Source organism: Ixodes scapularis, unplaced genomic scaffold (assembly GCF_016920785.2).
Source record: "Ixodes scapularis isolate PalLabHiFi unplaced genomic scaffold, ASM1692078v2 PGA_scaffold3__209_contigs__length_174095766, whole genome shotgun sequence".
Lineage (NCBI taxonomy): Eukaryota > Metazoa > Arthropoda > Arachnida > Ixodida > Ixodidae > Ixodes > Ixodes scapularis.
This window is the reverse complement of record NW_024609868.1, coordinates 144,884,516-144,898,980: the sequence shown is the minus strand read 5'-3', so window position 1 is coordinate 144,898,980 and position 14,465 is coordinate 144,884,516. Positions and strand designations below refer to the sequence as shown.

Sequence of the window (14,465 nt, the reverse complement as noted above, 5' to 3'; positions counted from 1 at the left end):
CCTACCTTCCATTCCTTCCGACCCTCAAACGATCGCTCTCTCCTCCCGCCGATTTCCCTGCCTTCCTATTGTCCTCTCTCTTCCGTCCGTGCCTTCCATTCTTCCCGCCCTCTTCCCCCTCCTTCCACCAGCACTCTCTCCTCACCCCCAATCTACTAGACTTCCCTTTCTCGCCCAACAGTCTTCATCTTTTCTTTCTCGCTCTTCTTTCCTCTCCCGATCACTCTTTCCTCCTTCCGCCTCCACTCTCCCACTTTCTTTTTCAACCCCTGTCTCTCACTGTCTCGTCCGATCCCTCACTCCTTTCTCCTCACCAAGCTCCCCTTTCATTCCTCCCACATGTCTCCTCTTCCTTCGGTGCCCTCTTGGGGTACGACCAATGCGATCATGTCTCATTCATAAACCCCATCACAAACTGTTGCACCTTTATTACATTTGACGAAGTGCCCGATCCAGGCGATTTAAACAATCGGTTCCTCACTCTCAGAAACGACTGTATGAACCCATAATTAAGTGGGAACTATTGCTCCTCGAATACTGCATTTCGTGCATTTTATGAATTAATTTGAAAAGAAAATATCGTTGTCAATTTTTATATTCTCTAAAAGCTTGGTCTACTGGGCAAGTTGGTAATGGACATTCATATTAAGAATAGCGCAAAAAAGACTGGACAAAAAGACGAAGAAGCACACAGGACAAGCGCTAACTGGCAACTAAAGTTTATTGAATGCTCCCAACTGTTGAGACGAGACTGAGCGCGTGCACGGCGATAACAAAGTTGGAAGCATTCAATGAACTTCAGTTGCCAGTCACCGCTTGTCCTGTGTGCTTCTTCGTCTTTTTGTCCCATCTTTTTAGCGCTATTTTTAATATGAATGTTTATATTCTGGTTTACTCAGATATATGAACAAAGAGGAAAAAAATATACCGTATGAAAACATTTTTTTTTCAATGAAATATTTCACCAAATATCTTTAAATTCGGGTTTTTTGACGCATCTGGGAATTGTTTTCGGTTACTGCAAGAAGTGCGACATCTAATTCCCCTCTCGAGGAGTAGGCGAAGATAGCGTTTATAGACTGTCCGCCTTCTAACGCGCGCGAAGAGAGCGGTTTGTCTGCCGTTGAGGGTAGTTTTCAAACGAAAATAATACTTGAAAACATTACGTCGTGTGCTAACACACACCAAAAGTATATCGTCTGCTAGGAAACAAGCGCCACGGCAAATTGAGATAGGACGGGTGGTGCACGAAAGCACCCGATGTCAGGAGCCCCGTGTCAAATGCCCCGCGGCAAGCGCACCGGCCTTTTCGCCCCGCTTTCAAAAGCCCCGGTTTCGGAAGCCCATGACCCGAATTCCCAATGTCAGGTTGCCGGGTCCTCAGCTCAAGGGCGGATCATTCTGCTTTTAAGTAAAAGACGCTACGTGTGCACGCAGGCTTGTGTAACACTCATGCTGTACCCGGGAATCAAGCAACAAATAGTTGAATAAAGCTTCCCCTTCTTCAGGTTTACGTTATTCAGATTCACGTCTCGTGACATTAGAAGTGAGAACAAACAGAAAATATCAGTCACTGCCAAAACATTTAAACTTGCAGTTTTTATGAATAAGCATTGAACGAAAGCATTCGTTGACTTTGTAGAACGCGCGGATTCACAGTTCCGACGGTTCTATCAAAACTGTTCATTCGTAGCTCATGGCGCTATACTTATTACGTATACAGCACCAAACAGCAGTTGCATTCCTACGTTGTCTGAAAAAATATTTGTATCCATCTAGGTAGATAAAGTCTATAATTCTACGTCTGAGTATACACGTTTGGAACTCCGGTTTCAGGGCTCCGCCATCCTGCTTACTTTGGGTGCTCTCGGGCGCGGCCAGAAACCGATTACGACGCCTTAGCAAGGCTTCGTAATCGGATTATGAAGCGTCCAAGCGCACTCCAACCGAGCAAGATGGCGGCGCCCTAAAGCTAGACTTGCAAACTTTTATACCTCCATGATTGCAAGGTACATCGCTCGTTATGCATATTTATTCAATTAGCCAGTTGTAGGTCATTCAAAGTGTTTTTCTGGTTCAAGTTAACCTTATTGTTTTGTTTCTTCCACCGAAACAAGTCTTTGTAGACCCTCAACGGACCATCCAAAGACATACAACAATGCTGGTTGAAGCGCTAAGATGGTGGAGCGTTGGCAGTGAGGACGGCGCTTTTGGCACGTAGGCAAAACGGGTCGAAGTAATTGAACGCCGGGTTTTCAAAACGTGGGGCTAAAGACGCTAAGGTTTTGCGGCGCGCATTCTGCACGCGGGGCAATCGTGCTACACCCGATCGAACGCAGTCTGAAATTGTTGCCTTTTGTTATTTTGCCTTAAAAGAGACCAACATCCTCCGCTTCGTTTGCAAATCTTACGTTGTTCTTCTGCTGTACGCAAGCAGACGTCGACCGGTGATGCAGGGAGTACTTAGGACAATCATATCGGAGGCCGTGAGACCTCTCGTTATTTGTGTGTTGTCGAGACGTTCTCACCATGATATTGCTCGATTTTGAATTTGCGAGCGTGTCAACAATGTCTCATTGGTTTATCTGAGTCGAGCATTGGCGCCACGGCCAATCAGCAGCCGAGAATACTTTCTCTCTTACTTAGACCAAAATCAATCTCTTTTAGCAAACGCAGCCTAGTCAATATTTTATGAAAACACAACAAAAATTGGTTCATTAAAGTTTCTGTTCTGTGATTATATATATATATATATATATATATATATATATATATATATATATATATATATATATATATATATACACAAATACTATATCGCAACGTTGCTCGACGTTGCAGTACATAGTATATATACACTTTGTATATATATATATTTTGTTTGCAGTTCATTCGAAGCAAGATTTTAATAATTAATAGGATGTCAATTGGGATTATGTTTATAAAATGGGAACACAAATTCGTTTTTTTATAAAAAAGAATAAATTTTGATTTATGTTCAGACAATACAGTGCCATCAGAGCTAGAAAAATAGCAAACTTAGAAAAACACAAAAAACATTTATAAAGGCTCGGTCACCGCATGGTGCATGGTGCGAGATGATCATGCGCGCCAGTGTCCCGTCCTTTTCTTTGTCTTTCTCCCAATATAAAATATTTATTTCATTCTGATTATATTTAAATCAATCTTTTATACATTTTTCATCTTCTGATGACCCCTAGAGATTGGAGAGATATTCTTTATATCAGTACGAATGATCAATTATATTATGGGGTTTTAAAAAAAGCTTCCAACTGGTAGCTTGGGGGGTTCCAACGCCCTGAAACTTGGTCCAAAGGGCACGACAGTGCCATATATAGATAGATATATATATATGCAAATATATATGGCCATAGTAATGATATAAAGAAAGAAAGTAGGATACATAAGATCTGCAAAGATGCCTTTAAAAACAGCAAAAATATACTACGATGCCACAGAGAAAAGTATAAAACAAATCTGCAAATAATATGCACGTAAGAACATCAATAAAAGCGACCGAACTATTCTGATAAAATGCACGTAAATCCGCAACAAAAGTGAATACGGTGTAAAATAAAAAAAGTCTATAAAGCGAATCTACAGAAAATACGTTTAAACCACAAGATGAAGACGCCACAATGTAAAATACAAATTGGAGTTAAAAGGATCTGCAAAAATGCACTAAAACACAGTGAAGCTAGACAATCAATACGATAGCATCAATGGCAAGCAAGGTAAGACCATAAAATACTTGCAAGTGCAATACCCGCACCCAAAATGATTATAAAAGTGTGTGTCATTGGCGTTAAAGTATAAAAAGAGAACATTAAGTTATTTAAGCACGAAAGCAATGTATACAGAAGAATATATATGATTTATGATATTAAATATATTCGCCAACAAGGTTCTTAGAGTTTTCAGAATGAACATGCAAGGTTGATAGTTCTTTCCATGCAGTTAAGATTGACCGCTTAATATTCTGCTGTTTCACGTAGATTGCTCTAATTGCGGTTGCCTTTCTAAGTGGCCGTCAAAATTTGTAATACGGCGCCTCATCTCCTCGTCCGACAGTGGTGAGGCCTGATTTGTATACGAGTTAAAACATTCTAAAATGATATACTCCCTTGCCATTCTATATGTTATATTTACATTAAATATGTTATATTTAGTAGGTAGTTCTTAAACATTACCTGTATAATGTTCGAGCGATGGAAACATTATTTTTCTTAAATACAGTAATCTGCTATATTTTTCGTCGTGGTAGAGCACCATACTAATATACAATTACAAAGTTCTAAATACTCAAGGGAATAATACAGTAGTCTTTTAAACCATGTTTGTATCAGGTTTCCGATTATATAAACACAACAAACTGTTTGAGATAACTCTGAGACCGACCAGTTCACACGAGTGGACAAAGTGAACTTTTGGAAAATCCATGCCCCAGTTTCCTTACTTGCTCAATATCAAGATTTTCAAATGTCACTCAACATTTTCTTTTTTGTGGTCTGGTTTGTTGATAGGTTGAAATATTAAGTATTTTGTTTTCTTTGAATTCAGTTGAAATGTATTCTTTCTTAACCACGTCGACAGCTTTATAAAGTAATTGATGGCCTTCATTTCGAGTAACATCAAACATGTCGAGTTGAAAAACACATTATTGCAGTCCGCCTACGTGATTGTGTCCAGTTAGTCAGAGCTAGTAGTTATGTCGTTTACATTCACCAGAAAAATCAGCGGCCCCAATGTCGACCCTTCGCGGACACCGTGTTTGATGCAAAGACTATTAGAGCATACCCTATTAAATTGACAAACTGCATACAATTCAATAAATAATTCATAGTTCATTTCAAGCCGCCACCATCAGTTCCACGTGTGATGGAGCTTTTTGACTCTAGCTGCTCCATACCAAATGTTTTTTATTATTATTGTTATTTTTTTATGTCAAGGAAAAGTCATGTCGCATGCAATTTCCCTTCAGTGTTAGGTAATATCTTATCTTTTGCGTCAAAAAGAGACTGTTGGCGGTGCTCGTTTTCTTTTATTCCGTTTTGAGATTTATTTATTTTACGTTATTCTAAAAAAGAGTTGTCAAGACGATTATAATTTACGCTTTCAAATACTTTTGAATAAATGGACAATAATGAAACTGGTGTCCCCAGAAGGATGCACGTTTTTATCCTGCGGTTTACTGTATGGAAAACAATATTCCTAACTATTGCAGAGGAAAACTTAATAGGGACTTGTCTAAATTCGCCATTTCGTGGGGACTACATTTTTTTTAAACTTTTATGTGTGTGTGTGTGTGTGCGGAGCTTAAGTTTTACAAGGGGTGGCTTTGCTTAACCTCATGAGGTTAAGCAAAGCCACCCCTTGTAAAACTTAAACCCTTCATGAACTTCCTAGCATTATGCATAATGCTAGGAAGTTCATGAAGGGTCGTGCCGCCGGGAGCTTGCTGTTTACTCGCATTCGGCGATTCTATGTGCTTATTTATCACGTCTGCGATATCTTTGCCGGTCACAGTGTTGTCGTCTACAGATATTTTACGTACACTTTGGGCGCAACGTTTTTTTTTTAGCTTTTTATTGAATTCACTGTCTCCCGTACTCTCATTGCTCGTTGATAAAGGTTTCGAACGATCGCCCATGATACTCCGATTTGGCTTTCTTTGTAGTGCAGACAATCAGTTTCTTACTTATTTGAAATCAACAAGAATATCAGTACCTCAGTGTTTCAAAATTCGGTGCTACATTTTATTTTTGTGATAATTTGCTAATGCATGCTGTCGTTTATACTGTATTTTCGAATTTTGCGCTTTCTTCCTTTTTCTGCACCAGTGAAAATCCGGAGTTACAAAAATAGTTTAGCTTTTGGGAGAACTTGCTATAGGCAAGATTAGGGTGGTTTTCAAGACACACACTCACAATCGGTCGATTCGACTAAAGTTTAAAAGTGGTTTACTGAGTTGTCATTCCTTTTCCTGTTGAAATTTGTGCCCTTTTCTGGATTTTTTTTATTTACGACTGACCGATGCTAGACAATGTACAAGGATATGATGACTTAGGTCATCAAATAATAGACCTGGCCTCATGTCATATACATTTACGTCTGTTATGCACTTGTCGAGAGGTCGCACTTGTTACAGTGAATCTCGTGGTGAAGGTGACCGCATAAAACAGCCATAAGCAGCGATATCGTGTTTCAAATCGCTCGTGTATATGCCGTTTGAGAGCATGTGCATATTTCTGTCACCGATTATGAAAACAGCCGGAATCGTGGAACCGAGAAATTCCAGAACTCGTTCAAAATACCATGATATTTTTCCTTGTTCTCACCCGGATGTCTGCCACGGCCATCACAATTTGCTAGGTATGCACAGCCAAAACCTCAACAGTTGTGGTAATATCCTAATGTTCTTCTGCAATATTTAATGAAATATCAGATTGGAGCTTCTTAACTCAACCTTCCTCTTTTTTTTTGTCTAGAGTAGCAAAGTTCTAATTAGAAAAATAAGGATTTTTTTTTATTCTGCGAAATCTATGTTTTAGTAAATAGCAATGAATTGAATTGAAGTTCAAAGCAGCGCGCTTTAAAATGAATTTCAGAAAATATTCGGTCAGCGCTTCTGAATGGTTCATTAAAAAAATGTATTTCTCAGTATTGACATCCTAAAAGCGATGTGCCAGCCATAAAGGCAGTGGAGCTAGTATTGTTTTACGGTATCAATTAATCATTCATATAGTGACCTTTGACAGGTCGTCAATCTATGAAATTCTCAAAATATGGTTTTCCAGCTCACGTCCACACATGCTTCTACCTCGCCCTTTTTAATCTGGGTGATTGTGGCCCCCAGAAGTTGCGTATTTAGTCGCGTTGCGTATTTAGGCTGAAACAGGCAGGGGTGGGTGGAGATTGAACCAAAGATCACTATGTGCTGCAGCGCAATCAGTCGCTCCAAGCGCTCCGAGCAGGGGTGCCCCAATATTTTTTACGGCGCAGGCGATAGACACCTCAGCAGCGGCGCTCACGCCTGATTTGTTGCTCGTGGACATGGACTCTGCCGCCGTCACACATAGCAACGCGCGGTTACGATGGGAGCTCGGATTTCGGATTCTGAAGGCGCGTGTATCGCTGGGGAGCGCTTCGCGGAGACGGTCTGTCGCTGGTCATTACAGAACTATTAACCCACCTGCCCCCCCCCCCCCCCCCCCCCTTAAAGGGTCGCCGGCTGGACGCCGCTTCGTGGCGTCCAGCCGGCGGCCCGGGCCCCGCTGTCCCCATTGCACCTCCGGAAAGAAAGTCCCGTAGCATTTAGTTCAGCAAAGTTTCGTCGACAAACATTCGTTTTTTTTTCAATATTAGTCGTAAAAAAGAAATGTCATAAACACCACCCAATGCCTCGACAAAAAAAAATGTTCAAGAAAAAAAAAGTAAGCCCACACTGTGAATTTAACCGGGGTCCGCTGCGTATGAGGCTGACACCTTACCACTAATAATAATAATAATAAAATAATCATACATTTTATTTCTCCATCACATCCATGATGAAAGGAGGCCGAGGAAAAAAGCTGCATAAATGCAGCTTCACGAGTTCTCGGCCCCGCCCTACGATCCGCAGCAGTGGCAGCTCCCAAAGAACACAAAGTAAAAATAAAAAAAAATAAAAAGAAAGATACAAGCTCAGTTAACAAAAATAGCGAAATGTGTCAGACCGACAATTCAAAATATGATATTGCAGAATGGAGCAAATTTAACTTTAACAATTCAATAAAAAGTTATGATAATCACAAGAAAGCACACATATTCAGATATCTAGAGAGCATGATTAAGCACTGTTACATAAATTATGATAACCTACAAGCTTATGGCGAACAGACATAGTAACTATATATACGTCAGGACACTAGAACATTGATCGATCAAAGTTATCAAATTACACTCTTAAGAAAGGATCGGATTTCTTTCGGTGTTGATGTTGGGAGGCTCATATTTCGAGTGCTCAGATAATTAAGTAGGTTGGGTAATACATTTGCTAGCATCTCCTCACCGTAAGTTGTTCTGTAATTCCGCACTTTCCAGTTTGCTATGTTGCGAGTTGAATATATTGGAAACCTCCTCGTCAGAGACGCTAGCTACGCTAGCTAAGCTACGCTACCTCTTCGGAAGCTCGTTTAAAACGTTGCCTATGTCTGACGGCGGCAGCGTCCGTTTCCAGGAGCTAGCCAATCCGGCTTGAGCGGCGTTGCTAGGGGGTCTATCGCCTGCGCTCTAAAAATATGCTGCCCTAACACACTCCGCCACCGATCCCCCTTGTACGTGGGCGGTTCGGTAGTGAATGCGGCTATTTTTTCCAGTGGGTATAAGGAAGTTTATTGTAACGTGACCGGCCCGAAGCCTAGACAGTACCTTGGGTGCCAGTTTATTTCTCTGAGCCAACGTAAGCCTCGGCTGTCGTATTCTTAAATTCTCGCTTAAGACGCTCTACTCCGTAATTGGGTTTGCATGTCTCTCGCAAAGTACACAAATGCGACTTTTTAACTCACGTTGCAACCTTGTTTACCGTTCTTTTTATTCCGTCTGCCAACGAGGATTTGATTCGTCGAAGTCAAAACGAACTTACCGCACCGTTTTCCTGCATCGACATCATCGATTCTGTGATGCAGCCAAGGCTGCCTCAGCTTCCACAGCGCTGTAATTTCATGAAAGCTAGTTGCACTAGCGCGTAACTTTGTTTGGCGTCCCTCTGGCAGGAAAGCGCGAGCAGATGAAGCGCAAGACCAAGCCATCAGCTATCGCAGCAGTGCTGAGCTGCAATACTCAAGCCGTGCTTTTTTTTTTTTTTTTGGTACCTTACTTTCAAAAGTCGGTCATGTGACCAAGAAATCTTTCGTGCCAGGGTTTTAGCCGTCAACAGAGATACCTGCATTCAACAGAAAACTGCCTTTGTGGTTGATCTGCTAGAGTTAACGTAGCCAGAAACATGGGGATGCCGCATGATTATTTAAGCAAATTGTTTATAACAATGTTTCTCAAATAAGCTTGATTGCAACAAAGGTTCAGAAATGCCATGATTTACACCATAATTGAAATCGTCGTGTTTTGATTTTTCCATCGCGGTTAAGAAACTATTTCTATAATTCTTCAACGTTCTTCTTTGCTGTGATCTTTTTACGGCAACTCAACCGTAAGGCAAAAGGTATATAATATTCAAATTGGCTCTTTCTAAATGGAAAAAAAAACTTGAATTTTGCTATGTTTTTTTACAAGCTCAATAATTTGCTACGTAAAATATTTTTATCATTTTGTCTGAAATCCACAGTTTGTATACAATAGTTCAATGTGGCAAGTATGCAAATGAGTTTTGGACCTATTTTAGCCAGTGGTAATTCGGATATTGTTTCTAGAAAACTGTCTTCTCCTAAGTTTTATTTTGTTTAATTTAGGTCGTCGCGCAATTTAAAAAAAATATCGTCTAAATGTAAAAAAAAGAGAAAACTTTAAAGATGCCCGTGATAAAAACAGTAGAAACACTCTCAGCGGGAATCTCAATTTTGTTCTTTTAAAATGGTAAAACAGCGCTAAAAGACACGGACAGGGAAGATGTACGCACACGAAGCGCTGACTTTCAACTGTTTAATTTCTGAAAAGACGCCCACCGTCGTGTCCACATATATCCAATCAGATTACGTCACTCGGCTGTATGTGGGCACGACGGTGGTCGTTTTTTGTTTTCAGAAATTAAACAGTTGAAAGTCAGCGCTCCGTGTGTGTACATCTTCCATTTCCGTGTCTTTTTGCGCTATTTTTTACCCTTTTAGAATGCAAAACCAACTAAGCCCAACTTCCCATTGTGCTCAGTTTCCTTAATTCTGTGCCCCCCCCCCCCCCCCCCCATTCTGAGCACTCGCTCGCTACTTACTCGCATAATCAACATGCTTGTGGATCATTATCTCCGACCGCGAGCCATCAGCGAGATAAGATCTATATTCGGAACACCTCTTAGATCACAAGGCATTAGTGTTAGGCTGTCTCTGTAACCTCAAAAAGGCCATCGCAGAACACGGAAGGTGGGGCGCGAGTAATGCCTCAATTTTCGGTTGAAAGTTATGTTCTCACTATTTCGGCAAGCGTACTAGTCGTACGAAACGTATTACTTGCTTCCAATTTTCAAACGTGGTCGCCTCTCATAGGGGACGTAAAAATTACAGCACCACGGCACTGTCGTAGAGGAGGTAATTATTAGACACCCCTCGGCTCATCCGAACGAGGGTGTTTAACTCGGTTCAACGTTTTTAAATCCCAGGGCTTAGCCGCCATCCTTTGGGTCATCGCCGCGGCTTGCTGCCTGACATGCGTCTTCATAAAGTTTGACTGGAACCGTGGCCGGCCGCCCACTGGAAGCGCCGCCAAGATGGCTTTCGCCTTCTGGGAAAAAATTATTTGGTCGTTTGCGCTCTCCTGGACCGTGTTTGCCTGTTCTACGAAACGTGGAGGTCAGTACTGAATAATGTTTCCGCTCATAAATTAAGGATGTATATCTTACTTCGAAAATGATCTCGTCTCCCTAATGACTGTTTCTCAAATTGGCCTTTGACTATGATCAAATGCGTTGCGATCTCTTTTGACCGCTTATGACAGACGACCACACTCGCGCCATCAATCGGGGAGCCCTGAAACGCCAACCTTCTGCGTGTAGTCGATTAATGTTAACGTATAAGTCTTAAAATTTGGGCTTAAAATATTTAATGATGTTGTTATTTGCGATGATTTCTCGTAGACTCATGTATAGTCTTCAGATATAATCAGGAAAATCCCGCAAAACAGTCACCCTAGTTCTACGCAGTTGCCTGACTACACGACGGATAGCGCCAGTATCCCACTGTGTTCCACTGCTTTGTGGCGCGTACTCTCCTGCAAGCTTTAAAAACAAGATCCCAACGCACTCGGTCTCAGTCAAACCAAAATGTGGACCATCGTTACTAGTTGCATTAAATATTGTTTCATTTCAATCTTGGTGGATGGGGTACCAAGGAAGGAAAAAAGTTCTTTAACACAGCTTGACAATCCCTTGGCACCCCTGCACAAAAACGTGAGAAAAACCCACTTCTTTGGTTAGCTGCTTCCGCTGGAAACTACCTTTGTAGACTCTTTGACTCGTCACCTACTGGTTATTCTATCTATTGTTGTCAATCTGTACTGATCAAATATCTCGTGCGTGCCATGTCGCGTTATTCGTAGTACTCGCATTCTTTACAAAATCATGCACTTCTCAGTTACCTTTCTCACATTGTTCCGGGTTCCAGGTCTTTTGCAGAGGTTTCTCGCATGGAAAGTCTGGATTCCATTCAGCAGGTTGACGCTCGGCTTCTATATTATTCATTTTCCCTTGCTCCACTTTGTATACAACTCATCAAGGGAGAGGATCTACTACTCAAGGTTCAATTTGGTAGGTTGCTTTTATCTTCGTTGAGTGAAGGTTTTCAGAAGCTTGCAGACACTTTATTTTATTTTTACAAGCATATTTATTAACTCCTATAAATAACTAAAAAACCGGTACGAATGTAGAATATCAGCAAATTTAGAATGGTTGGGAAATAAAAACATTCAAGGTCTAGAATCCTGTCCTTATTAGGTGCTTTACAGTGTAAACATGACTTATTTACTATTCAGGGAATTTATGCAGCCAATTAGGCAGTGTGCGTGTCAGTGCAATCTCCATTCAAGTTATGATAAACAAAGTCCGGTCAAATTTTACCAGGCGGCCGTGAGCTCCTAAATTTAGTGCTGGTGCTAACCAAAAGCTCCGCTGCCAGTGTTCTTGCATTAAATGTCATTAGTAGATCACAGAAATAGCGACTCAGCTGTAGCTGAATTTTTAACTACAATTTAATTAGTAATAAAATTTGATTTCTACAATTAACCTCTCAAACTAAAACGTGGAAAAGCGCCAAGGTCTGGTTTGTACTAACGATGTCGGTGCAGAGAACGTACGCATGCATGTATGTAATGGGTGCGGCCGTAAGGACCAACAGATTGGCTCGCCTTGCAAAATTTGAATTCAAAATGTGCATGCCTGAAATTGGGCACGCGAATGTAGTTTCGCAAGAAGTCTTACGTATATTTTTTTAGAGATGAACTCTAGGTGCTGAAATATTCATAATAAAGTAATTTTGAATACCGTGGATTCCCCGTGTCCTATGCCAACCTCCTTGTTGTCCGCACACCGGTTTATGAGCTAGCTCCCGGGGGCTTGCTGAGCACAAAAACGCTAAGAACAAATAGTAGAGGTTGACGATGACCAAGATTATCTCAATAATTAATCATTCAATAGAAATATATAAACAAAACTGACCATTTGGGAGCAACCTTACAACCTTAATACGTAAGAACGGCGGAGGTGCTAAAGGCACCTCCGCCGTTCTTACGTGTTTTTTTCAATATTTTACCTAATCCGATATGAGTTGTCACAGTATAATCATTAAGCTTCTGACAAAACTGCGTTCGCATGCTCAATTTCAGGTGCGTACATTTGAAATTCGAATTTTGCGAGGCGTGCCCAATGTGCTGGTACTTACGGCCGCAGCCTCTGCGTAAGCAATTATATATGCTACTTTGTGTATATCTCCGCCAGAATACTCGCATTGACAGTTGCATCTCGAAAGCTTCTCTAAAAATTAAAACATGGTTCCAGTTCAGTTTTTCTAATAAATAATGGTTCTATTGCTGTTCCAGTCAACGTCGTTTTTCGGCATCATGGCCTGGTGCGCTATTCTAAGCTACTTTATGTTTCTTGCGTGCGAAGTGCCAACGGCAACACTGTGCAAGCTTGTCTTTTCAAGACCGGCTCCAAGAAAAAAGGAAAAGAAAGAAAAAGATCTTCCTGTGTTTGATTTGAAGCCGGCTACTTCCAACACGGACGTCAATTGCTGTGTCCTCCCAGCCCTTAAGCAGAAGAATGGTTTTGTGTACGAGGCAACAACAAGTCCGTTCAGTCGTTTGTAATTTATGCATCTCTTAGATTAGCGGTCATTTTGTGTATTTGAGGAAACGCTGGTGGCCCATGTGCACCCTGGGTAGCCGCGTCGGCTTCCTTCATTCATTGTTATATCGAAACTGTGATGAATAAAAATCGCCATTTTCATTGTTGAAGTGTGGTTGGAATAATCTGCTTTGATTTTGAATTGATTGGAACATGCTTTTTGATATTTCTTCCGGGTTTCCAGGCATAGATCTTTTGGCTCAAAACGCACACAAATGAACTTTGAGCTAGTTCGCACGGAAAAGTTATACATCGTGCTGTGAAAGGAGTATTTACGGGCTCGGTTTAAATTAAATATTTATCTCCAATTGTCAAACATTTATGATCTTAATTGCAGCAAACAGAGAGCCTAACATGGCATTAGGTATGCAAGTGCTTTAGAACTAGACACTAGCAGAATCGAATTCATGATACATATTATGAGATTTCAATTATCATTATGAACATCAAGGGGGAACACAGCTCAGAAAACATGGACTAGGAGGAGGAACATACACGAAAGGGCAGTGCTGTACTCCTAAGTGAATAATTTAATAAAGGAAACAAAGACAAAAAAAGAAACATGCACAGTGTCTTAAAGGATTGCGCACAAACAGACGACCACTCTCGCCAACTGTGAAGCGCGTGAATAAACTACCCGTTCACTGTGTGACTCATTCCTTCCCGCAGGAAGTTATCTCTTTTGCTGACAGCGCCAATGATGGTTCACTAACACATGAATGACCATGACACGAAATGTGGAAGGCCTCTATAATCTCTCTCGTCCCCCTATCCTTGTGTGCGCCCAGGACGGTCACCCTGCCAAAGTCCAGGCCGACATTTGCACTCTCTGCAATGAACGGGCAAAAGCCCGCCAACCGTGGCTCCGAGCGAATATGTATGTTCTCGTATTCTATCATTCGAACATCTTCCTGTTTGGCCCAGGTAGCACCTATTACATGACAAAGGCATTTTACATACCACATACCACCAAGTGACAAAAGTTTTTCTGTGCGCCTTGGTGCGCTTCGCACTCGAATGACCATCTACCCCCGCACCAACCCTGGAACATATCTGGCCTTTTTTGGGGGGTACCGAAAACACTACCGGCATTTCACATCTACCACCAACTTGTTTCAAGTTATGGGAAACGCAGTGGAGGTGTCCGTTTGGGCTATCGTCATTGAAAGGGGCACGTGGCAACTGCAGTTGGCGGCGTTTATACGAAAACAACTGGCTCCATTGGACGTGGGGGACCCTTTTCGGGGCGGCCAACTCATAGGTGGTGTGCGATTTTTTAAAAGACAATGAAGCCAAGAGGTGATCGGCCTTCAGCGCTGACGTTGAGGATTTATTTTCTTCACTACCTCATGACCAGCTGTTTGCCCCCGTTAGAAATTGTATTGAAACGAAGGGGGAACTG

The 14,465-nt window shown here is 41.5% G+C and overlaps 1 protein-coding gene across 1 annotated transcript in view; it reads left to right on the top strand.

The window, feature by feature from the left end:
• LOC8031349 (nose resistant to fluoxetine protein 6) overlaps positions 1-13,188 on the top strand; it is a 91,970-nt gene extending 78,782 nt beyond the window's left edge. The window contains exons 11-13 of the mRNA XM_042292902.1: positions 10,328-10,517; positions 11,328-11,470; positions 12,757-13,188. Coding sequence (XP_042148836.1) covers positions 10,328-10,517; positions 11,328-11,470; positions 12,757-13,026 — 603 coding nt within the window. The 3' untranslated portion in view covers positions 13,027-13,188. The remainder of the gene's footprint in view (positions 1-10,327; positions 10,518-11,327; positions 11,471-12,756) is intronic.
• The last annotated feature ends 1,277 nt before the right edge of the window (positions 13,189-14,465 follow it).